General features: G+C 49.0%; 1 protein-coding gene and 1 long non-coding RNA gene across 4 annotated transcripts; both read right to left on the bottom strand.

Annotated features, from left to right (window-relative positions):
- Positions 1–2,037: 2,037 nt before the first annotated feature.
- Positions 2,038–9,439, bottom strand: NOL12 (nucleolar protein 12). The gene is made up of 6 exons (XM_072656029.1): positions 6,553–9,439; positions 5,191–5,296; positions 4,829–4,877; positions 4,548–4,690; positions 3,924–4,012; positions 2,038–2,913 (listed from the first exon to the last, which is right to left on the bottom strand). Exons 1-6 carry the CDS (start codon positions 6,630–6,632, stop codon positions 2,718–2,720), a joined length of 663 nt encoding a protein of 220 aa, XP_072512130.1. The 5' UTR covers positions 6,633–9,439; the 3' UTR covers positions 2,038–2,717.
- A 5,205-nt stretch (positions 9,440–14,644) lies between these two features.
- LOC140534700 (uncharacterized) lies at positions 14,645–25,317 on the bottom strand. 3 transcript variants are annotated; one of them, XR_011977438.1, is made up of 5 exons: positions 25,019–25,304; positions 22,767–22,938; positions 19,506–19,655; positions 18,678–18,962; positions 14,645–17,126 (listed from the first exon to the last, which is right to left on the bottom strand). It is a non-coding gene; the product is annotated as an uncharacterized lncRNA (long non-coding RNA). The 3 variants fall into 3 exon arrangements; XR_011977437.1 differs by having other exon boundaries at positions 18,678–19,655; positions 25,019–25,317; XR_011977436.1 differs by lacking the exons at positions 14,645–17,126; positions 18,678–18,962; positions 19,506–19,655 and adding an exon at positions 22,047–22,179 and having other exon boundaries at positions 25,019–25,232.
- Positions 25,318–26,015: the final 698 nt, after the last annotated feature.

Genomic DNA, 26,015 nt, shown 5'->3' with positions numbered 1-26,015 from the left:
CCAGTGGCTGCTATGGCTGGCACCTGCCAGCCTCTGCCTTCTAGCCCTGGCAACACACTGGGAGGGAGACCCGACATGGTAGCTGGAAGGGGTGATTAGAGAGGTCACTGAGCCTCCCACACCCACGTGCACTCCTCCCTCCTTGAACTCAACATTCCAGCCCTGACAGGCTGCTGGCAGCTCCCCAAATTTACCTGCCCTGGGGGACCTCTGAGCATTCAAGCTGGGTGCCCCTGCACCTGGGACGCAGGGAGTGCTTCACCTCCCCTCTGCCTTAAGACTCAAGTCATCTCCTGACCCCAGAATCAAAGGCGTTGGGTTCCAATCCCCGCTCCGAGGTTTTCTGTGTGATGGCAAATCACTTAACCTCCTTCTCATCAGAAAGATGAAGGGGTTGGATTAGATCGAGGGGGTAGAGTAGTGAAGTCTGGGGCCCTGTCCAGCTCTGCAGAGAAAGCAATCCTTCAGTGCCTCCTGTGTGCAGGGCTTCGGTATCCAAACCCCAGCCCGCTTCTAGGGAGCCCTCTCTTGTCTTTTACCATGTATGTGCATGTATGTATAGCGTGCATGCATGCACATGGGCATGTGCTCACATGCGAATGTTTGTATGCAGACATTGTGTTGGACAAGTACATGTAACCATGCATGTTTATGTATGTGTACATGCACAGGTATATGCATATAATCACATGTATATGTAAGCATGTACATGCGCATTGGATCTATTGTGTAAATTTGTGTTCCTGCACATATTTGAGTGCAGATGCATATGTGCATCATGCATGTGTAAGTACATACACAGACATGTATGTGTTATGGACACATGTGTATGTCCTACCACACAAAAACTTAAAAGCTTCCTGATGGGAGGAGGTTCTTCTGGTCCCATCAGAAAAGACGGGATCATGTCCCCAGAGTCCCTAGGAGGTCGCATTGGGAGCCAGCCTCCCACTCATGAAGTCCTGGGGTCCTCTTGCCCCAAACCACGTGCTGGCTCTGGGACTCTGGGGAGGTTACTCAAACTCTCTGGACTATCAGCTTTGGCAGAGGGACAGAGCCACATCTCCCCCCATCCCCAGGTCCCCACCGCTGAACCCCAAACAAGGCTCTTTTCTTCCTGAGGTTGGGCATTTTCTCAAAGCCAGCCGCAAAGTTCCAAACATGCCCAGACTCCTGCCTTGGGAGCCTGGCACATTCCTTGCTGGCTCCTCAGAGATGGTAGCAAGCCTCTATCCTTGTAGGGCAAATTAAGAGTTTTGGAAGCAAAGTCAGGGATGCTGGGTGCTGTGCTTGTCAGAAAGGGGGAAAAGCACTGTGCTGGGTGATACCATTTGGGTAAAACAGACTAAACTGGCAAGTCTCCAGCAGGGCTGGGCAGAGGCTTCTGAAGGCTTCTCACAGAAGAGTTCATAGCCTTGCTGTGGTCAGTGTGTATCCCTGCCTTACTAAGGAGGGACAGGTTGTGTCCTGAGTATAGAGCCCAGGTTCAAAAAGAAAAAATGGTCACATCTTCCCCCCAACAAGGACTCAGGACTGCACCCCCCCCCCATTTCCCCCTTCTCAAGTCTGCTTGAATGTGTCTCCACATTTCTGAAGTCCATTCTCTCCTGCCCACTCCCAAGGCTACAAACCTAGGCTAGCCTCTCAGTGCTTCTCCCATGGTCTACTGTAATAGTCTCCTTGTGGGCGCCAATGTTGGGCCTAGTGTTAGGAAGACCCAAGTTCAAATCCAGTCCTGTACCATCTGTGCGACCCTGAGCAAGACACTTAACATCCATTTACCCATGTCCTCACCTGTAAAATGGGCTAACAGCACCTACCTCTCCAGGGTTGTTGTAAGAATCACATGAGATCATTGCAAAGCCCTTAGCACAGTGTGCTTCAGTATCATGGAATTCAACGACCGCCCAATCTGGCCAACATGGGACTGTTTTGCATGACTTCACATATGTAATCGATACCACATTTCTTGCCTTCTCCAGGGGTGGGGAAGGGAGAGAACTTGGAACTCAAAATGTGAAAAAAAATGAACGCTAAAAAATTTCAAAAATGTAATTGGGAAATAATAAAATGAAAACATATTTTAAAACAGAATTTCACAAAGCCACTATAACTGCAGAGCTGTCAGCAATTTTTCTTTTTCCAACTTTACAAAGCCCAGGTGGCCACCCAGCCTTTCCTTGAAGACCTTCAGTCATGGGGGACTCACTGCTGCTCAAAGCAGCTCATTCCACTCTGGGAGTCTCATCAAACACATAAGCTCCTTTCACAGAAGGTTTAATTCCTCAAACTTGTGTCTCTAGTGGCAAGGACTGTACTTAGCACACAGTAGGTACTTACTAACTGCCTGACTGACTCTCCACACTTCCCAGATCAACCAACAGGACTCATCTAACACTGCTTCTTTAAGGACCCTCCAAATATCCCAGAGTTGCCCATTCTGCCCTGCTGTTCACTACTGAAGGTTATAATACACCCTCCCACCCACCTCGGTGTAGGCAGGGTGAACAATACTGAAGTGTCTATGAGAGGGTTCAATTCAAGGCCCTCAAAGCTCAGACCTGGGTTGTGGGGGCTCGAACCCGGGCCTCCTGAGCTGGGAGAGCACAAGGCCCAGGTGGCAAAGGCAGGAGGGTGGGCTTCATGGCAGCTTTCAGAAGATGCCAGCCTTGAGGAGGGGGTGACAAAGGGAGGGCATGGAGGAAAGGCCCCCCCCACTATCCCAGGCCCCCATCTCTCCTGTTCCCTGCCCTGCCTGTTGCCCTGCCTGTCATCCTGCGGCGGTGTGTCTTGCTGGTCCGTGTGGCACTAGGTGGCTTCTTGGTGGAGTTGAGGCTATGGTGCGGATGGGGGTGCTTCCTCTTGGCCCGCTTCTGGCTCCGTGCATGGAGGGAGGCTGTGAGAGAGGAGATCCTGCGAGGGAGAGATCAGAGGTTGCGGCAGTGGAGCACCAAAGCTCCCCCCAGGACAATGACCAAAGGACCCGGAGGTAGAAGGTGGGTGTTTAAAGCTCCCCTCCCCCCCACCAAGGTGGTGGGCTAGTGGTGCAGGATATATGGTGTACATCATCAGGCAGGGGTCACAGGATCATGGATGGACCGAAGTTGTTACAGAGAATAGGGCTGAGAGCAGGGATGTGACAAAGGCCTAGAGATGGAGGCTGAAGGGACCCCACGGCAGAGGTCCGATTGTCTCCTTTGCAGTCAGACAAGGGGCAAGGCCAGATCTCCCAAGCCCCACGTGCCACCCGTGACACCAAGTAGCCTCCCAACCAGGTACACACCAGAACCTGGTCCCCTGCTTCTGACCACTGGGGTCCGTTTCCCTGGCTTGATGGGGACAGATGGGAATCCCAAAGGAGGGAAAGAAGGAACATCAATGGAACATTCCCCAGGAAAAGAAGGATCTCAAGCATCAAAGGGGGCAGTGCCCTGAGGACTGGCATGTCACGGGGATAAAGTAGCAACGGTTAAAAGCACCAACAGACAGATGAACATGCATGTGCATGTGTTCATCATTACATATGTAAGAGGAAGTAAAGGCCGGCTGTTGCTGACAAGTCTGCCAGGCCCCAAGGGAGTCTCAGCACTGACCAGAACCTGCCCGTCCAGTCCCCTTCCAAACCAAGCTGTTCTCTAGCCCCTGGCAAGGAGCCAACCAGTGCCCTCCATCTCCAACTTGGGCACCCTGAACCATGGGGGGCACCAGAGAGACTAGCTATTTCCTGATGGAAAGAACCAAAGATTGCTCTTGGCTGGGGTGGGGGGAAAGATTGGGGCACCAGGACTCCCAGGGAATCTTCTTCAGCCCCCTCAATGTTGGGGGGCTCCCTGCTGCAGCCAGCTGTGCAGGCCTCTAGTACCCTCTGCTGGTACCAACAGGTCAGGGCACCCCGAGAGCAGGGGTGGAAGAGCAGTGCTCACCTCTGAGACAGGAAGGGGTTCCGAGACTTCTTGGGCAAAGCACTGATGGGTTCATCTGCGAGGGTCTGTGCTCCAGGGTCCCCTTCTCCCTGGAGGAGCAGGTAGGACTTACCCTGGGGCAGGGGTTACCCAAGAGGTTGAGGTCTGGGGCCAACGAAATCTGGAAGGGCTGGCAGTCCCTCTAGCAGTGAGGATCCCTCCTCCTTTGAAAGTCTCCCCACTATTTTCAGGAATCACTGTTTATGGGACTCTGGATAACGATTCCCCTCTCCCCTTTTGCTTGAACCTCCCACTTCATCTGTAAAACGATGTGGGTGGTCAGCAAAGTGACAGATCAGCCCCCTTCTCTGACATTCCCATTCTAAGCTCCCTCCTGGACCAGACACGTCTCTCATGAGGGTCCTTTGTCCTTTGATGACTGCACCCCCTTGCCCTTCATGGTTGTCTGCCAGGCTAGACTGAGCTAGTTCTGACTCTGCTACCCTTCCCTCCCCCCCCAACCCCCTCAGCTCCTGGCCCATTCTTGGACCCTCCCTCTCCACAATGCTCCAAAGCACTACAGGCTCTCTTATCCCATCCCCCCTCCCCCCTTGCCCCTTCTGGCTCAGGCTGCTCTGCACCTACCCCAGGCAGGGGCAGCCCCAGGCACCGGGCCCCTGAGAGGTCCAGGTCACTGATGGTGGTCACTGTCACTGTGTGGTTGGGGTGGTCATACTGCACACACTCAGTCTTGGAGGTCACCAGCTGGTCCAGCTCATCTGCCTCCTCTGCAATGGGCCTGAGTTAGGTGGAGGCCTCTGGGCCCCCAGTGGCCCTAAAGGGTCTGGGCTCAGGATAACAACCATTTCCCCAGATCCTTGGGGCTGTGGGGGGAATCTCTGCTTCTCCCCGACTCTAGGACTTACCCAAAGCCGCTTCCCGATCTTTCAGCATCTTCAGATACTCCTTGTGGCGCTGGAATGGGAGGGGGCAGGTCTGAGCAGGGGCCCTTTGGGACAGAGCAGCCACCAGCCAAAGTCCGGTTTGGTCTTGGGGCCTCCTCCCACCCCAGGGGACCACAAGCCTCTAGGAAGGAATTGGTGGCCAGGGTCCTGGGCTCAGACCCCCAACCCTAAGCCATGCAGTGGGTGACCTGGCCTCTGTGAGCCCCAGGTCCATCTGCTGACACCCCCAGGGCCATGAGGAAGGAGGCCAGGGGGTGGTCATGTATAAATGGAAACTGCTGTCAAAGGAAGCAGAAGGCCACCCCCCCGCAGGACCCAGGCACCTCTGCTCGGAGCTTGCACTGCTCCTCCTTCAGCTTCTTACGGATCTCCTCCAGGGCCACCTTTCTCCGCTCCACCTTCCGCTTGTGGAAGCCGGTCAGGTAGTCCCTGCAGAGAACAAGGAGGGGGCCAGGATAGTCGAGGGGCAGCAGAAGGAGTGAGTCTGCCTCACTCCCAGGGACTTGAATGCTCCCTCAAGGGTGGACAGCCCCATCCATGGGCAGTGCCCTTTTATAGAGCAAAACCCCAAACAAGACAGGGTAATTATGCCTAAGGCTGGCCCAGCTGAGGCATCCTCTTCTTTGTAAAACACACCTGTTATAAATGCATCCCAACACGTCTGATCTGTGTATAACTACTGACATTCAGCGCTCCAAACTCACCACAGTACTTACCTCACAAAGGGCAGAGCCCCTGCCATCTCCACAACAACCCTCGGAGATGGGAGCTGTTAGCGACCCGTTCTACCCGGGGAAACCCAGGCAGAAGGGCTGGAGTAGCTTGCTCGAATTTCACCTCAGGTCCTGATTCTAAGGCCCTGAGCCGGGCACTGCCCCATGATGCCCCTGCAGGGCTTGTCAGACTGGTAAAGGCCTGACGTGGGGGGGTGAAGGGGGGCAGGAGGCCCTCAGACCAAAGATGAGGGCTCCATAAAGGAAGCATCTCGGGACCACATAACGTGGGGGGAGGGGGCCGGGGCAGGTCTGGACGGCTTGTCTGGCCCCTCCTGAGGCCCCCACCCTCAGCATAGTGGGGCAGCCACCTGGCCAGTGCATGGACTTCCATCTACACTGTCTATACTCGGAACCCATCCACGGCGGGGGCAGGGGACGCTTGCCCCATCCTTGGGGGACTTCAGGTAAGGGGGTACTGGGTCATCTCCAACACCTCCCCCCAACGCCTGGATTGTTTATAAACTTATTTTTAATTCCTTAAAGTCCTCCTCCCACTAAAAAAAACAAGGCTCTGAGACAGTAGGGGAAACTGAGGCTGTCCCGAAGCCACACTGCCAGCAGGCAGAACCGGAACCGTCGAGGCAGCGCCGCCCCCAAACCGCAGAGAGTTCCACGTGGTTCCTGGGACACACCAAGAACTGAGGGGCGGGGGAGGTTCTCAGGAGGGAACCACGTGGTTCCTGGGGCAGACCATGACCTTCGGGAGGGGGAGGCTCTCAGGAGGGAACCACGTGGTTCCTGGGGCAGACGATGAACTTCGGGACGGGGGAGGCTCTCAGGAGGGAACCACGTGGTTCCTGGGGCAGACCATGACCTTCGGGAGGGGGAGGCTCTCAGGAGGGAACCACGTGGTTCCTGGGGCAGACCACTAGCTGCGGGGGCACCCTGGGAGAAGGAAGGAGGGCTCACCGCCGCTTCTCCTCGTCGAAGGTGAGCACGAGGCGGGCTTGGTTCCCGTCGCGGTCCTTCTTCTTCTTCTTGCGGGCCATGGCGGACGCCGGAGCGGAGCGCGGCTTCCGGGGCAGTAGCCGGTTGGCCCGGCGCGGCGGCGTCGGGCGTGAACCCACGCAGAAGCTTCCGCTTCCGCCTTTTCCTCTCCTCCCCAGCCCCGCCCCCTGGGAGAAGAGCCGAGGAGCGCCCGGCCCCGCCTTCCCCCAGTTTCCACCCACTCTAGCGTCCTCCCTGTAGGTCGACCTCTTCTTCTTCCGGACAATTGGGAAACTGAGGCTCAGATCTGGGCTTTTCCCGCCGCACACAGCCCTGCAGGGTGCGCGCCCTGCCTTCAGGGAGCTAACACTTTTAATGGGAGGGGAACACTCTAGCTACGTCAGCCACTATCGCGATAGCCTAGGTCTTAGGACTCAGGGACACCCTCCTCCCACTATCCTCCCCCCTCCCAAGACCTTAGGACTAGTACAAAGAAACGAAACGTTCAAGCTCCGGGCATTTTATTGTCCTCGCAATTCACAAAGCAAAGACACAGACAATTATTTTCAATATTTTAGCTGTTGTCCCGTCCCCCCACTTCCCAGCAGGCCTCGGAGGCCATGGGCCCTCTACAATCTCAGAGGTCTGTCCAGTCCCTTTGGACCCCATCAGCACTTCGGGGAGTCCCTAGTTGGTTGTCTCGAGATCCCAGGGCGCCTCAGTCCGGCCCGGACTCCAGCCACAGTCCATTGCTTTTCAAAAGCGCTTTTGGAAACCCCCCTGGCTTCCGTGGGAGCCCCGGGGCCAGGTCGCGCTCCCGTCGGTTCAAGAGTAAGGTGGATTTTGGCCATACAGAGAAGACCAACAAAAGGGGGGAGGGGAAGGAAGAGGCGGCTAGGCCCTAGTCTGCTCCCAGTCGAGGCTCAATGTAGTCCTCACAGCGCGTCTCCTGCTTTGCCAAAAGCTTCGGTATCTGTCCAACTCACAGCGGAAGGAGGGACCCCCTCCCACCTCCAGGGAGGCTCGAGCTGCCGGGGGCGCTCGCCTCTCTAGCAGACCAGCTCGCGTGCGAGCCCCGGCAACCTTCGGAGGGCTGCACTCTATCACCAAGCACAGGGGGTTCCGTACCCAATCCAGCTCATAGTGGAGTCACACAGCATAGGTTCCGTCCCATTCGGGGCTGGCTCCAGGCCGGCGGCCCGCCTCCCTCCTCTTCATATGTCATCGGAGCGAATGAGCCCGCGGGCCACGAGTCAAACGGCAGAAAGACAGGGTGCTTTGAGTATACAGCTACCCGTTTGGCGTTGGGGCGTCTCGCAGCTCCGGGAGAGGCCTCGGAGTCCAGGTCCCCTCAGGTCCGCCCCGCCGGCCGGCTCGGGAATTGTCCGCAGCTCCCAGGTGACTCGTGGCACGTGTGGCCGCCACGTCAGCGCTTTCTGCAGCCCGAGCTCTTCTCCAGAAGGTAGCGCTCCGGCCTTTCGGCCCGCTCCACGTGAACCACGCCACAGTCCTGTTCTCTTGAAGGAAGGCAGCGTCGTCCATTCGAGGAAACCAGCTCATTAGTCAGCCGGGGATCGTCTTCAAGAGCAGGTCCAGAAGTCCCACGGAACCCCCAACCCGCTTCTGCTAGTCTTAAGCCTTTTTTTGTGCTGAGCTCGCTGGCACTTCAAGATAAAATCATGTCTGACCTAGGTGCGGGCGGGGTACCTGGGGCCAGCTCACAGACTCCCTCTGCGGTCATGGTGACCCACAGCTGGCCCTTCTCTCCGTCCCAGCCTTCTGGGCATCGCGTTTCCTCTAGGACCTACACATCTTTCGAGGCTTGGAGTTCGGGCCTCCAGTCTCCCGCACGTTACCCTTCCATGCCAACATCTGCTCGGGGCCAAACGGTCCCGTTATGCAAATGAAGCACAAGGGCACTTCCGGAAAACACTCCCAGAGGGTGGGGTGGGGTGTGGGGATGTGGGGGCAGGAGGAGGCTGCCCAGGATGGGGTCCGGACGAGAGAAGGGTCTTGTCTGCGCTGGAACGAGAACGTGAGGAGCCAGGTCCACAGCTCTGGCCACTGCACCAACGATATCTTGGACCCGAGCCCAGCAGGGCAGGAGAACTGGGAGGGACCCCAGAGGGGCTGGACCAGCTCCCTCATTGGGCAGAGAAGGAAACTGAGGCACAGGGAGGGGTCATAGACGTAGAGAGGGTAGGGAGACAGAGAACGCGTAGTCCATCCCTTTGTTTCACAGAGAAGGTAATAGACGGGGGGGGGGGGGGGAAGTGACGTCACAGGACCACAGAGACCAGGCAACAAGCATGTCTTGAGTCCAGGGGCCCCCTTGACCAGGCTCTGCTGTGGACGAGCAGTCAGGGATACTGAGACAGGAGAGAAGGGCCATTTATTCATTCCGTGATGAAGAGGGTGTCTCTCACAGTCCGCAAGGGAGATAAAATATATCCATATACCCATGGATGTATGTGTGCACATATGTGTTTTATGTATGAGTGTGTCTATAATGTATGATAATATCAGTGGATATGTGTGTCCCTCACAATTGACAGTCAATGGGTTTTCACTGCTCAGTCGTGTTGAACTCTTTATAACTTTGTGGACCATAGCACACCAATACTGTCCATGGAGTTTTCTAGGCAAAGACACTGGAGTGGTTTGCCATTTCCTTCTTCAGTGGACTGAGGCAAGCCAAGTTAAGTGATCCAGGATCACACAGTGAGTAAGTAAGGCTGGTGTCTCGCTGACTCCAGACCCAGCTCTATCCACTGAGCTGCCCAACTGATAGATACATACGCATAAATACACATATACACACATTTACATATGTTTTATGTATAATAAATTAGTAGAAATGTATGACTATTACAAATCAATTATTATTTTTTTATTAATTTATTTAACTTTTAACATTCATTTTCACAAAATTTTGGGTTCCAAATTTTCTCCCCATTTGTCCCCTCCCCCACCCCAAAACACCAAGCATTCTAATTGCCCCTATCACCAATGTGCCCTCTCTTCTATCATCCCTCCCTTCCCTTGTCCCCATCTTCTCTTTTGTCCTGTAAGGCCACATAACTTTCTATACCCCCTTACCTGTATTTCTTATTTCCTAGTAGTGAGAACAGTACTCGACAGTTGATCCTAAAACTTTGAGTTCCAACTTCTCTTCATCCCTCCCTCCCCACCCATTCCCTTTGGGAAGGCAAGCAATTCAATATAGGCCATATCTGTGTAGTTTTGCAAATGACTTCCATAATAGTCATGTTGTGTAAGACTAACTATATTTCCCTCCAGCCTATCCTGCCCCCCATTGCTTCTATTCTCTCTTTTGATGCTGTCCCTCCCCAAGAGTGTTGACTTCAAATTGCTCCCTCCTCCCATTGCCCTCCCTTCCATCCTCCCCCCCACCCTGCTTATCCCCTTCTCCCCCACTTTCCTGTATTGTAAGATAGGTTTTCATACCAAAATGAGTGTGCATTTTATTCCTTCCTTTAGTGGAATGTGATGAGAGTAAGCTTCATGTTTTTCTCTCACCTCCCTTCTTTTTCCCTCCACTAAAAAGTCTTTTGCTTGCCTCTTTTATGAGAGATAATTTGCCCCATTCCATTTCTCCCTTTCTCCTCCCAATATATTTCTCTCTCACTGCTTAATTTCATTTTTTTAAGATATGATCCCATCCTATTCAATTCACTCTGTGCTCTCTGTCTCTGTCTCTGTGTGTGTGTGTGTGTGTGTGTGTGTGTGTGTGTGTGTGTGTAATCCCACCCACTACCCAGACACTGAAAAGTTTCAAGAGTTACAAATATTGTCTTTCCATGTAGGAATGCAAACAGTTCAACTTTAGTAAGTCCCTTATGCTGTTTACCTTTTCATGCTTCTCTTCATTCTTGTGTTTGAAAGTCAAATTTTCTTTTCAGCTCTGGTCTTTTCATCAAGAATGCTTGAAAGTCCCCAATTTCGTTGAAAGACCAATTTTTCCCCTGAAGTATTATACTCAGTTTTGCTGGGTAGGTGATTCTTGGTTTTAGTCCTAGTTCCTTTGACTTCTGGAATATCCTATTCCACGCCCTTTGATCCCTTAATGTAGAAGCTGCTAGATCTTGTGTTATCCTGATTGTATTTCCACAATACTTGAATTATTTCTTTCTAGCTGCTTGCAATATTTTCTCCTTGACAAGGGAACTCTGGAATTTGGCCACAATGTTCCTAGGAGTTTCTCTTTTTGGATCTCTTTCAGGCGGTGTTCTGTGGATTCCTTGAATACTTATTTTGCCCTCTGGTTCTAGAATCTCAGGGCAGTTTTCCTTGATAATTTCATGAAAGATGATGTCTAGGCTCTTTTTCTGATCATGGCTTTCAGGTAGTCCCATAATTTTTAAATTGTCTCTCCTGGATCTATTTTCCAGGTCAGTTGTTTTTCCAATGAGATATTTCACATTATCTTCCATTTTTTCATTCTTTTGGTTTTGTTTTGTGATTTCTTGGTTTCTCACAAAGTCATTAGCCTCCATCTGTTCCATTCTAATTTTGAAAAAACTATTTTCTTCAGTGAGCTTTTGAACCTCCTTTTCCATTTGGCTAATTCTACTTTTTAAAGCATTCTTCTCTCATTGGCTTTTTGAACCTCTTTTGCCAATTGAGTTAGCCTATTTTTCAGGGTGTTATTTTCTTCAGCATTTTTTTGGGTCTCCTTTAGCAAGGTGTTGACCTGCTTCTCATGCTTTTCTTGCATCTCTCTCATTTCTCTTCCCAGTTTTTCCTCTACCTCTCTTACTTGATTTTCAAAATCCTTTTTGAGCTCTTCCATGACCCGAGCACATGGTATATTTATTTTGGATGTGTGGGATACAGAAGCCTTGACTTCTGTGTCTTTCCCTGATGGTAAGCATTGTTCTTCCTCATCCAAAAGGAAGGGAGGAATTATCTGTTCACCAAGAAAGTAACCTTCTATAGTCTTATTTTTTTTCCCTTTTCTGGGCATTTTCCCAGCCAGTGACTTGATTTCTGAGTTTTCTTTCCACCCCCACCTCGCCTCCAGACCTGCCCAGCCAGTGCTTGCGGTCTGAGATTCAAATGCTGCTTCCCAGCCTCAGGGCTTTGGGCGGGGGCGGGGCTGCTATTCAGTGTGAGATTAAGTTCAGGTGCTCAGGTGGGGGCAGGGCTGCCACAAGGGGCTCAGTTCCCTCAGGGGGTTTATGCAGAGATCTTCAACAATGGATCCGAGCTCCTGCCTGTTTGGGGAGCCCCTGTCTGCTGCCGCCTCCGCTGCTGACTCCCGAGGGGGCCTGAGTTATGGAGACACCCTGCTCCCCTCTCAGCAAGCCAAAAAGACTCTCTCACTCACCTGCGGCGCTCATGGGTGGAGGGACCCACGCGGCCTCTGGAGATTCTGTCCCTGAAGCCTGCTCGGATCTGCTCCTCTTGGTGCTGGGCAGCCTAGGCAGGGCTGGGCTCCACTCTGGGTCCGGTGCACTATGGACCTTTCGAGTCAGGTTTTCAGGGCTCTCTGGAACAGAAATCTCCCCCACTCCATTGTTCTGTGGCTTCTGCTGCTCCAGAATTTGTTGGGAGTCCTTCTTTACAGATATTTTATGGGCTATGGGTTCGGAGCTAGCATATGTGTGTCTTTCTACTCCTCCATCTTGGCTCGTTACAAATCAATTATTGATATGTATGTATACACATCTATACTGATATCTATTGAGATATATGCTCTCATATATCTGTCAATAAACATTTTTTAAGCACCTGCTTCATGCTGTACCCAACAACAACAAAAAAAAAGAGAGGCAAAAGACAGTCCCTGCCCTCAAGGAGCTCTCAATCTAATGAAGGAGACAACAAACAAATATATAGAGGTTAACAGAAGAAAACAGTGGCATTAAGAGAGGTTGGGAAAGGCTTTCTGTAGAAGATGGACTTTTAGTCAGACTTAAAGAAGTGAACTTTGTTCGTAAAATGAGAGCTCAAACAAGGAAAATATGATTTAAAAGTTTTTTTATGGCTAATTCAACCAATACCATTCATGAAAAGCTTCAATGCAACCTGAGACCTTATAGACAGTTATTAAAATATATCCAAAGTCCCTGTATTTTAGGCACTTGCATAGAAAGCTGTCTGTGGACGACATTTCAGTCATGTTATCTATTGCCTCCAGAATCAAGTTCATAATGTATTGAACCACCAACTTTACTTATCCTGTTGTTTTCACTGGAACAATGACTGTTTTTGTCCTGCCTTCTTGAAGAGGACCATGACATCAGGGAGGTGACACCATGACGTGCAAGCAAATTGGATTTAAGTGAGGGAGGGCTGTGCAAGGTCACCAGCCTCACTTTCTCCTCTGGAGCCATCTGGGTCCAGTGGCCTGATATGGATCAGGAAAACTGAAGATGGCCCTGGATGCAGTGGGGGACTTTGACCTTTTCAAGCTCAGGTCTTTAGCAGGTCTCACCTTTATCATCTTCCCTCCTTTGAGGGTATGCATTATCCTGATATCACAAAGATATGTTATACTGAGAGTCTTCCCTTTCCAAATCGATTTTTTTGTTTAAAAAAAGACCATTCTTTGCCTCATTTTAAAATTTAAGCGTTAATCACTCAATGGGTGTTTTCTCAGACAAACTGAGTCCTGTTAAATACAGGGCTGTATTTGGCTTGAAAAGGCCAAAGTTCCCCAATGCCTCCTGGACCATATCCAGTTGTCTTGATCCACATCTGGCCACTTCACCCAGATGACTCCTGAGGAGAAAGTGAGGCTAATGATTTTGTATAGCCCCCCTCACTTAACTCCAATTCACTTGCATGTCATGGTGTCACCTCCCTGATGTCATGGTCCTCTTCTAGAAGAAAGACAACCGGCAACAACCATATAAATCTAACCTTATATTTAAATATATAACTATTAAACTAATATTGAACTATTAGGTCTGAGAAAAGTAGATGTTTTCCTACAACTCCCTTGCTCTTCTTCGTAATTCAGTGAATGTTGGCAATTTGATCACTAGTTCCTCTGCCTCTGAAAACTATCCTGCACTTCTGCACATTCATGGCTCACATATTGCTGAAGCCTAGCTTAAAGAATCTTAAGCATAACCTTCCTGACTTGTGGAATGAGCACAATTTTTCAATACATTAAACATTCCTTGACATTGCCTTTCTTTAGGATTTGGATATCAACTGATCTTTTCCAATCCAGTGGCCACTGTTGAGTTTTCCAAATTTGCTGGCATACCAAGTGCAGCACTTTAACAGCATCATCTTTTAGGGTTTTAAATAATTCAGCTGGAATACCATCACCTCCACTAGCTTTATTGTTTACAATGCTTCTTAGTGCTCACTTGACTTCATTTCTAGGATGTCTGGCTCAGGGTTCTCAGTGATGTCAAGATCTTTCTTTTATCATCCCTTTGTGTATTCTTACTTCCTCTTCTCAATCTCTTCTACTTCTATTGAGTCTTTATCATTTTTGTCTTTTATCTTGCATGAAATGTTCCTTCAATATCTCTAATTTTTTTAAAAAAGATATGTGTTGTCTTTCCCATTCTATTATTTTCTTCTGTTTCTTTGCATCTTCCTGATCTATATCTTGCCACTGGACCCAGATGGCTCCAGAGTGGGGAGTGAGGCTGATGACCTTGCACAGCCCTCTCTCACTTAAATACAATTCATTTACAAGTCATGACATCACCTTCTTTGATTTGATACAACACTCTTGGTTCTTGATACAATAATTCTTAGCATTGTTTATTTAAGAATACTTTCTTATTTTTCCTTGCTATTCCCTGGAATTCTGCATTCATTTGGGTATATCTTTCCCTTTTCCCTTCACTTTCCTTCAAAAAATTCACAATCTAATAGATGGAGACAATACACAAATAAATTATCTGTAGAATAAACAGGAAATAAAAACCGAAAGAATGAAAACGGATCAAGAAAGACTTCCTGTAAAACATGACGTTTTCTATGGAACTTGAAAGAAACCAGGGAAGTCAGGAGACAGAGAAAAAGCTACTTCATCTCTGAGAATACTTACTTTTAGTTTTCTCTTCATCCTGGTCACCTCTGAGTCAGGATTCCAACTAAGGGCCTGAGTGAAGAACCTTGTACTTTAATGGGAAGGTCTTCTTTATCTGGGGCAGAATACCTGAACTAATTCCAAGATCCTTCCAAACTCTTTGTCCTTCATCTTATTTCCCCCAGGGCAAATAAGCAAGAAACTTATATGTCTGATTGTCATTTATAATTACTGTATTGTCTTCCAGGAGTGGGGAACCCTCTAGGTTCTCAAGTGCGGCCCTTTGACTGGAACTGATTGACACCTTCATCATTCATGGTGTGCAAGCAATGGTTTGTCATTGGGATTATAGAGAGCATTTCTGCATTGGGTGGAATCTCTACTGGCAGTAAATGACAAAGCTAGGATTTGAATGTAGCTCTTCTGACTCCCAATAGTAAGAGCTCCTATTTGTCTAGTGTTTCTATACCACTTTCCTCATAACAACCTTAATTTGGTAGGTGGCTAGGAAATACCACTTCCCTCATTTGATGGATGAGGAAATTGAAATTCAGAAAGGCGGAGTGAATGGTTTGTGGTTACACAACTACAATGTTTGGGAGCTAGGATTCAGAACCAGCTTTTCTGATTCAGGTGGATAGAGTGTTGGGCTCGTAGTCAGAAAAGTCTGGGTTCAATCCCACTTCAGGCACTTACTAGATGGGTGACTCACCTCCCTCCTAGGGGTTCAGTTTCCTCAGTAGTAAAATGAAGGGTATAGACTGATGTGTAAGGCCTTTTCCAGTCCTAACTCTAGGATCTAGTGCTTTTAAAGGGTTCAAGTGTGTAAAGAGTATGGTGCTGAGAGTTGGGGGTGGAAGACACATGAATGTATGAGACACTCAAGGAATTTATTATACTTAGAGGAGGAGAAGAGAGACTAAGGGCTCACAGAAGGGACCTCAGAAGATGTCTGGTCTAACTGCCTCATGTTGCAGAGGAGGAACCTGAGAATGGGGGAATGATTTGGACCTATAGGAACATAATTACAGAGAGCTGGAAGCACCTTGGAGGCCAAGCTCTTCATTTTACCCCTGAGGAAACTGAGGCCCAGGGACTTCTCCAAGGTCGTCTCGGCAGTGGGGATCAGAGGTCAAACTCAAACTCAATATCTCTGACTTTAGAGCCAGTGAATGACTTTCCACTCTTCTCTCATCTGGCTTCCAGGTATCTCTGAGCTTCCTTGGGTTGGTTCTCAAAAGAACACAGTGCTTCTCTGGTTTGTATTCAGCCTCTTTCCAGCAGGTGGGCTCTGGCCCCCTCCCTTCAATAATACACACTTACTACTGTGGGAAATCCCTTCACCATTGCTAATCAAGGATTGTCTAGCACTTCGAAGAACTCTTCACCTTTTGTTGTGTTATGGCCTGGGCTCCTGACAATCTGGGAAAGCCCTTCTCAGAATAATGTGGTGTTATTTTTTTTTTCATTTTGTAAAGGTTTTTTTAAAATTTGTTTTTAACATCATTTTAAAAAATTCTGAGTTCCAAATTCTCTTCCTTCCTCTCACCCCTCCCTTCCCAATGGAAATGATAAGCCATGTGATATCAATTAGAATAATGTTTTGAAACACATACACACACACACGAAGAAATGCTAGGAAAACCAGAAACTAGTGACAATACAGATGTTGGTTTTTCTCAAGGCATGCTGGGCTTCTTGCCACTGACCTTTGGAAACCCACTGTCTCCTTTCTCCATCGTTTCCCCATCAGTTTTCTTCCAGGACTCTGCTGTCAAGTAGAAGGGCTGGATGAGATCATCTCTTGGGTCCTTCCCATGTGGAAACTCCCCAGTTCTGACTCTGGGGTCTTACCTCTGTCCTGCTTCTTGGCACAAAGGGGAAGTGGGTCTCTCTCTGTTCTGCGCTCCAATAGCCATCCTCACAGCACTTGTAGACTATGACTTTTTATCACCATAGGCAAGGAAGTGTAGGTTGAAATGCAAGGCAAGGGTAAGATCATTTTGGCCCAGGCTCACATTAAAGTTGGGAATTGAGGACACATGGGGAGTTCAAAGTCTTGACTGGCTCCTGCCCCCCCCCTTCCCAGCCCTGCCCTTAGAGGATCCCTGAACTAGACCTCAAAGGGGCTGTCACTCAACCCTGACCTGAAGCACTATGGCATCCCTTCTGCAGTCTTCTCCTACCCTGACCTTGTTACAAAAGTGACATTTCTATATACTTTACCACCTCTAGAGACAGGGAGCTCACTTCCTATCCAAACTGTCCCTTCCAGCTCCTGGAAAGCTTCTGTTGGGAAGATTTTCCTGATGCTGAGCCCAGGCCCTGCCATCTGGGGCTGAGGCAAAACTGGCTGTGTGCTTCTAATCAAGAGTCAATGCAAGCAGTCGTGTAAAGGATTCAGATCTCACCCAGGGTTATATTGTGATTCATCCATCCCATGTCCTACTTACTGTTTGACATCAGGGGCAATATCTCCCACTACTCTTGTGCACACAGCCACTTAGAGGTTCAAATCTTTGAAAATCACTCTCTAGAGAGACCAAGTACAGCAGGTTTAGGATTGGCTAGGAGATAAGGGGACCCAGAACTTCCATTTGGGGAGGGGCCACCCTCCAGGAAGGTTTTAGGGAAGCAGACTCTCCTCCAGACTAGTTAGTGCTGTAGAGGGAGTCAGTCCCAGATCTGTGACCTTGGGGAAGTCCCTTTATGTCTCTGGACCTCATCTATTAAATGAAGAATTGTCCTAGATGATTAATCCAGTCCTCTCCTCATTTTACATATCAGGAAACTGAGGCTCAAAAAAGCAAGAAGTGACCTGTCCCAGGTCACACAAGCGAGAAACAGAATCCCAAGTTTTTCCTGAGTCCCAGGCCCATGTTCTCTGTCCCACTGACCACTACAGGACCATCTTGGACTGGCATCACATGTATCCTGGCACTTAGGCAAGGATGAAGGGAGAAGGGAGGATTGTGGTGCTACCCCAAGGGTAGGAAATAGATTATAGCTCAATGGGGAAACTCTCTGGTAGCTAGGTAAGCCTTACCTTGCCTTCCCCATACTCCCCAGCCATTGACTTGCCCTTCTCCTATTTTGTCAGAGTTGCCCCCATCTCACTTAGCAGAGAAGGAATTCCTCCCCAGAAATGTTTTCAGGAAGAGTTTCTGCCATTCTCCAGAGTCTTGGTCCAAGTCTAGGGCAGGAGCCAGCCTTGGCCAGGAGAAGGGAGTTGGCAAGGGAGGAGGATGTTCAGGAAGAATGGGGAATCAAGGGTGACTGGCAGAAACATTAAGGTCAAAGAACTAAGCCTCTCCTGTCTCCCAACTCCACTTCTTCCCTAGAAGGGTAAGATAATCAGGGCAGTTCTAAATCAATGGACAGGAATCTGGAGTTGTGGGAGGGGAGGGGAATTTTATGAGCTGGTTTTCTAGGGAAGAGGCAAGATGTGTATTTGTAAGGTTAATTTGGTCTTATTTTTAAAGGGGACAGGACTAAAATTTGGAAGGACCTGGGGAACAACTTGCCCCCTGCTACACCACTCCTGCCATTCTGTTCTATCAGGCTGGCTTGGAGTTGACTTCATAAGACAGTCATTCATTCTGGAAAATCTGAGCCTCTGGCCCAAGATTCAGCTCTGCCCACCTTGTCCATTTCCCTTCCTTCTCACCTCAAGGAAAGAGATTCCCCACATCTTGCCTAACTCCCCCTCCCCCCCCCCCCCCAGCCAAGCAGATGTAGCCCCTTCCAGCCTAGGGACACCCTAACTCTAACCTATGCCAAGTTCCACTTCCCCAGGATCTGTCTGGACTAAGCAGCTTGTCAAAAACAAGGTGCAATGGGCCTGGGGATTGAAGGGCAGCCCTTCCAAGGGCTGGGGAGATCAGGGTGAGGGGTAAGAGAAGAGAAAGGAGTCCCCACCCCACATGGAGAGCAAGGGTAGAGCATTCCCGCGCGCTCGAGAATGCAGTCTTCTCGAGTCTCCGGGATCCTCTCCAAGCACCAACCCCATAGGATCCCCCGCCCTTGGACCCTCACCCTACACCCTGTCCGAGGACACTCGCAACCTACACCCTGGCACACTCACATGGGATGTAATGGAGGGGCAGAAATGCGCCAACAATTCTCTTGGTTGCGCTGGGTCCCCGAAGGTTAACATCTAGCACCAACCCAGTGATGGTCACTCAGGGAGGGGTCAAAACCTTCAAATAGATGCTCAGTGTCCTGGTTTACGCTGGGTCCTCACCTCCAACCCCACTCCAGCCCGCCTCTCGGGTGCGTTTCCCCAGTCGAGAACTACTCGACTGGGAAACACGAGAGAGGGGAGGGGACGTATCTCAGGGTCGGGGCCCCGGGAACTTTTGAAGTCTTTCTTGCAGATGCAACCAGTCAAGGAGGAAACAACCCTTTGGTCACATCCCCATCCTTCTCTAGCCTTTCCCCCAACATCCACCCATGAACTCTACTTTGCGGGATTCGGACATCCAATGAAGAATTACTTTTAGAATGAGTAAGAAACTGATATTCTCAGGAAGGGGCCGGGGCAAGGAGGAGGGAAGACTGTACTCTTGTCTGGATGACAGTCTGCCCCCTGGCCTCCAAAAAGGCCATTTGAAGGGAGAAATCCTAATCGGAGAATATCGTAGCATGGAGGGACCCAAGAAACCATTTGGTTTCTTAATTAATGAGGAAACTGAGACCCTGGCATCACTTGGGCAGTGAGAAGCTAAACCTGTCCCTAGCCACTAACGGATCAGCAAATCTCAACTTGGCAGGGACCTCATATATCTACTGAAATAAAATCTTCCTCTGAAACATTCCTGCCCCCAAATGGTCGTTAGTTTCTCTTTGAATTCCCTATGGTATCAACTGGTTCCACTTCTGGACAGCGCCCGTGATTGGATTGAATGGATACGTCCCTCTGCACCTTTCCCCAATTCCTCCAGGTTCTGCCTCTGGGGCTGAGCAGGACCAGGCTTAATCCTCTGCTGTAGGACAGCTTCTCTGTATCTTGTAGGCAAGGTTCAGGTACCATTCCTTGCCCCCAAAGTCATAACTCCTGGGTCTAGAAGAGAGAAAGTGGGGAGAAAGAAGAGGAGTTAAAGCAGCATTGACCAAATCAGAGCTGAGATAAAAGGAGGGGAGACATCGTAGGGGATGCTGTCATTAGGAAAATGGCACCAGTCGAGGGAAGCAAGAGGTAATGGTGGGAGAGGACACCTAGCCCAAGCTAAAGGGAGAAGAGATTACTAGGTCCTTTGAGGAGCTGGGAGGCAGGTGCTGACCTACTGATCCCAGAAGATGGAGAATCAGTGTGTGTGTATGTGTGTGTGTGTGGAGAAGGAAATATCCAAACTGCACCAGAGTATGGGGGCTGGCGAAAGGGTCATCTCCTGAGAGCAGAGTAAAAGAGGCCAGGGGAGAAGAAATGGAAATCAGATGACAGCTCAGCCTCTTGCGTGCCCTGTAGCTGGTCAGGTAGCCTCAGTCTCCAGCTCTGCTATCGTCTGCCATGCTGTTCACTTAGTAGGGAGGCCCCTCCAGGCCCTCTCTGTCTCTGTCCCAGGGCGGGACTCTGCTCAGGGAGGGTGAGTCAATGTGCACTGAGTGAATTTAATGACTTACAGCTATTATCTGACTCAAGAAACCAGGCTTAGAGAGGTACTAAGGCCTGCCCTCAGCCACACAGCTAATTCCCAGCACAGACTGCCAGGGAAATCAAAATGACCTTGGTATATACATTAGAGGAACTTAGCTTTCCCTGCCTTTCTCTTTGGAGAAGGTTAAGGGAACCAGGGTGGCACAGATATGTGGTCCCTTCTTCTTCTAAATCAATGGAGAAGTAATTGGGGGGCAGGGTGAGGGCAATCTTTAGAGCTGGTTACCTAGAGAAGAACCTGTGAATGTCTTTCCACGCTCCTCCCATCTGGTCTCAGATGTCTCTGAACTTCTTGGGCTGGTTGTCAAAGGGACACTGTACTTCCCTGGTTTGTATTCAGCATCTTTCCAGCAGGTGAGCTTGCCCATAGTCTGTGCTCTAATATACAGAGGTTCTAATAATCAGAGGTTCTCCTGCAGTTACTATTGTGGAAAATCCTTTCCCCATGGCTAATCAGGGATTTTCCTGCCTTCTAAGTGCTTTCTCCTCCTTTTTCTGGCTGGTAAACTACTCATTTGTTTCATCTACATAATACTTTTCAAAAATGCTTTCACAAGTACTACACAATATTTCATGGAATCACAGAATTAGAATGGGAAGGGATGACCTTGGGCATCTAATTCAAACCATACACAAAAGGAATTTACACTGTAACATATCAACAAGGGTCATTAGGTTTTCCTTGAAAGTTTTTAAGGAGAAGGAACAGTTCAAATTGTTAAATAGTTTTTTTCTGATACCACCATGAATTTACTTTTTGGCAGTTTCTCCCCATTGCTCCAGGTCTGTCCTCTGAGGTCTTTGACATACATGGTCTCATTTGATCCTCAAAATAATACTGAGATATGGAGGGTAGATCTTCTCTCTATTTATATAGAGGAAGAAAGTGAGGCAGAGGGATATGTGACTTGTGGAATGTAACAACTCATTACTGGCAGAATCCATACTAGAATGAAGGTCTTCCTATATCTAGTTCAGTGCTCTTTCCAAGACCAACAGAGAATAGTGCAGAACAGATGGGAGAAGGCATATGAGATTTGTGTTCCATCATTATTCCATGCCTAGGACACAGAAAGTTGAGGACCCTGCCCTTAGCCTGTTTTCTTTTGTGGGGGCTATATTCTAGTCAGATGGGAGAAGGGATTGTGCAGAGGTCACATTTGAATTAGTAGAAAGTGAAGAAGGTTATGCTTTAAGCAGTCATATCCATACAGTTAACGCAATCAAGTAAAACTCTGTGGCCAAACCTACCGCATAGAAAGCTGAACAGTGCCCTTTCACGATATTTCCTTTCTTTTTCCTCTTCACTCTAACTTCCCTTATTCAGGGTTTGTCTACTTTTTTGGATTATGTGTGTATGACAGCCCGGTGGGCACCAGGGTCCCCTTCTCAGAACAATGCGCTCTTAGTGCTGTTTTTAATTTCATCAAGGTCTTATTTTTTCAAAATTGGTTTTACTATTCATTTTTAGAAATTTTGAGTTTTAAATGCTGTCTTTCGCTCTCACCTTCCCTTACCCATTGAGAAGGCAAATAATATGGTATAAATTGCAATAATGTTTTGAAATATTAAAATAACCAGGGAGGTATAATAAGAAAAGCTGAAGTTAGTGATGATAAAGATGTCATTTTTGGCTATTGTAAATCTATCCTAGTTGGAGAATCCCTGTCCTTGAAAGTCTTAATGACTTTCATCCTTTGATAGGATGATGGAAGTGAAGGGACTTGCCCAGTGTCACTCAGCCATCCTTCCCAACTCCAGACACAGCCCTCTGTCTTCCAGAGCAGAGTAACAATGTCAGCTGTTATCATCATCAGCACTTTTATTAGTCTTAAGAGAAACCCAAGGATCAAGAAGAGGTCTGAGGTCATCTTGATTGAAGGGGTCAGTTGAAGGGTAACATTCTAAACTTGAAGTCTTGAGTAATTTCCTAGAAATTGATTGTTTGCCAGTTAAGATGATTAGGGAAAGTGAACTCAGAGCCTCCAGGCAGCTTCACTTTTAAGTGTTTCCTTTTAAAAGTTATCTAAATCTGAGTGGGGAGAGGGCAGAAAGAGATGAAAACAGAACCCTGGGTTTGGAGACCAGAAAAACTGGGTTCGAAATGCATATCAAGACACTGTGTGACCTTGGGCAAATCATTTCTTGATTCTGAGCCTCAGTTTCCTTCTCTGTAAAATGAGAGGGTCAGACCAAATGGCCCCTATGGTTCTTTCCAGCTCTACATCTAGGGTTCTAGTATATGTCCTGGGATAGCCCAGAATCTTCTCTTATCCTGTTGGGACCCCAGCCCTTCACAGCTCCCTCCTTTTCTCCCCAAACTCTCCCCAGCTCAAGGAGTGCTGCCTTTCTTTCCATTGACCTTTGGAAACCCACTAATCCCTTTCTCTTCAAGCTTTTGATCTTCCCATCAGAGTTTGCTTCTAGGACTCTTCTGTGAAGTAGAAGGGCTGGATGAGATCATCTCTTGGGTTCTTGTCAGGTGGAACATTCCATGCTCTGATTCTGGGCTCTTACCTCTCCCCTGCTCCCTGGCACAAAGGGAAACTTTTTCACTCTCATTTCATTGCCCCAGATGTAATCAATCCTGGAGTTGCAGGCGATGATTTTGCTATCCTTCACATGTTTGAAGCATGGGTTGAAGTTCAGGGCAACATTAGCTAAGTCCTTGCCCAGTTCAATTCTAAAGCTGGAAATGGAGAACAGATCCCCATCATTGCCATGAGTCTCAGAGTCTTGGATACCCACCACTCAGAGAATGCCTGAACTAGAAGACCCCAAAGGGGCTCTCACCCAGTCCTACCCTGAAGCACCATGGCTTCTCTTCTGTTGTACCCCTCTTATCTCCACCCAGTCTCACAAGTGACCATGGTACATATTTTACTACCCCAGAGACAGGGAACTCACTACTTATCCAAACTGCCCATTCTAGCTACTGGGAAACGTGTACTGGAAGATTTTCCTGATGTTGGGTCTGAGCTCTGCCATCTAAGGATAAGGCCAAACCAGCTTGGTGCTTTTGATCAGGGGTCATGTGCAAACAAGTTGTAAAGGATTCAGTTCTCAACCATGGCTAAAGTTTGTTCCATCCTTCTCATCTCCATTTACTGTTTGGCATCAGATGTAATATCTCCCACTATTTTTATGGAGCCACTAGGTTGGAGATCCAAGCCAGTGATAAGCATTTCCTTAAAACACCAAGCACAGCAAGGTAAGGGCTGCCTAAGACCTGAGGAGACTGAGTTTCCAACTGGGAAGGGGCCATACTTCAGGAAGGTTTTAGGAAAGCAGACTCCCCAGGCTAGTTAGTGCTGAAGTGGGAGTCAGTCCCAGCTCTGTGACCTTGGGGAAGCCCCTTCATGTCTCTGGGCCTCAGTTTCCCAATCTGTAAAATGAGGAACTAGCCTAGATGATTGATCTAGTCTACTCATTTTACAGATCAGGAAACTGAGGCTCAAAGAAGCAAGAAGTGACCTTTCTCAAGTCACACAAGTGAGCAACAGAATCTAAGTTTTTCCTGTGTCCCAGGCCCATGCTCTCTACAACCCAATGTTTGCCCCAGTGCCAACTTAGGTTTGAATTCTATGTGTCCTGGCACTTCAGCAAAGATAAAGGGGGAAGGGAGAACAGTGGTGCTACCCCATATGTAGGAGATAGACTGAAGCTCTCTGGTAGCTGGGCAAGGCTCCCCAGCCATTGTTCTTCTCTTGCCCTCATCCTCCCAGAGCTATTATCTGCTCACTAAGTAGGGAAGGAATTCCTCCCCAGAAATATTTTCAGAAAGAGCTTTCCCCGTAGCCTAGGGCCAAGTCTTGATCCTAATCTAGGGAAGAGGCCAGCCATGCCCAGGATAAAGGGAGTTGGCAAGGGAGAGGGAGGTTTGGAATGAATAGAGAATCAAGGGTTACCTTGACAAACTCTAAGGTCAAGAAAGTTAACTTCTTTTGGGTCCCACCCCTTTAGGAGAAGGGTAAGGGAACCAGGGAAGCAGAGATGTGGGGTCCCTTCCCATTCTAAATCAATGGAGAAGTAATTGGGGGGCAGGGTGAAGGGAGTCTTCACTGGTTTCCCAGAGTAGAGGGAAATAGTGTATCTTTGAGATCATTTGGACATTATTTTTAAAACCCAGGGGACCAGAATTAGGAAAGACCTGAGGAATCATGTGCTCCTATGGCCCCCCTGATCTGCCATCTCCTTCCTCCCGCCTTTCCAATGGAGCCTCCTCAGCCTGAACTCTTTCTGTACCAACCGGCTGGGCTGGAGTTAACTCTCTAAAACAGTCATTCATTTGGGAAAGTCTGATCTTCTGGCAGAAGATTCAGTTCTACCCACCCCACACCTCCACCTCTGCCTCTTCTTCTTCACTCTCCACTGGAGGAAGAGTATTCTCTCACATCATTTCCCCACTCTCACAGCAATGTTGCCCCTCAGAACCAGGGGACACCGTCCCCGTCAAATCCCATTTCCCCCTTACTCTTCCATTCCCAGGTTCTCTCTGGATTTAGCAGCCTTTCCAAGACAAGGTGCAAGGGGTGGACATAGTAGGGGAAGCCAGTCAGTCCAAGGGCTGAGAAGGGAGGTCAGGGTTGGGGGTTAGAGAAGAAGAGAAAGAAGCCCCAGCCCTTAGAAATAACGAGGTTGCAGCGTCCCCGCCTCCTCCCAACACCCCCTTCCCGAGTCTCCTCGATTTTTTCCAAGCCTCAACCCCAGGGAATCCCCAACTCTTAGACCCTCAGTCCATTCCCTGGACAAGATTCCCCTGCCAATACCTTGGCCATGACGGAAGGTTAGAAATGCTCCTGTGATTCTGCCGGCTGCTCTGGGTACCAGAAGGATAGCGTCCAGCTCCAACCCGGCGATAGTAACTCCGGGAGGTGGCGGGCAGTTCAAATAGACTGTGGGTGTCTCGTCTTCTCTTGAGTCCCCACCCTCAACCTCATCCCAGCCCTCCCCGCTTACACTTCTTGTCCTTACAGAGCAGATAAGGAAAGGGGGAGGTATCCCAGGGGCTGGACAGGCCGAATTTTTGATGTCTTTCTTCGAGGGACAGCCAATCCTGGAAAGCAAAACCCTTGAGTCACACCTCCTCCACGTCAAGCTCCGTCCTTGTCTAGCCTTTTCCCCAACATCCAAACCCCCAAAACTCTCCTTTGAGGGTGGGGTTGGGGAGAGTAGTAGATTGATTGGGGGATTCAATTGAAAACTACTTTTAGAATGAACATGAATATGACATTCTCAGAAGGTTAGGTGGAGAGATTGGTCTGGATGAAAGTCAGCCCCCTGGTCTCCAAAGGGTCCATCTGAAGGAGGAAATCCGAATCAAAGGATGTCGTAGCGTGGAGAGACCTAAGAACTCCTCTGATTTCTTAACCAGTAGGGAAATTGAGCTCCTGAGGTAACTTGGGCAGCGAGGAGCTGAGCCAGGCGTTGTTCCCAGGTCGTCTTATCCCGCCTCTCCCCCACAACCCCCAGTCCAATACTCTTTCCACCATATAACACGGTTAAATATCCATGTTTTATTAACAGGGAAAATGAGACTCAGGGTAACTTACCTAGGTTACTAGAGAGCAGCTTATGTAAGAGGGTGGTTTACTGAGTTTCAGGTGGTTCATTGAAGAAAGACGTGGGCAGGAGGAGGGAACTGAATCAGTTTGGTATCCCTTTGCTATGAGGAATCAATGGATCCCTTCAATGTCTTTGGACATCTCCGCGGGGTCTGTGGTTGCTTCCAGCCCCATTGAGCCCCTTTGATGTCCCCAATCCTCA

This window comes from Notamacropus eugenii, chromosome 3 (assembly GCF_028372415.1).
Source record: "Notamacropus eugenii isolate mMacEug1 chromosome 3, mMacEug1.pri_v2, whole genome shotgun sequence".
NCBI lineage: Eukaryota > Metazoa > Chordata > Mammalia > Diprotodontia > Macropodidae > Notamacropus > Notamacropus eugenii.
This window is presented reverse-complemented; position numbering and strand designations above follow the sequence as displayed.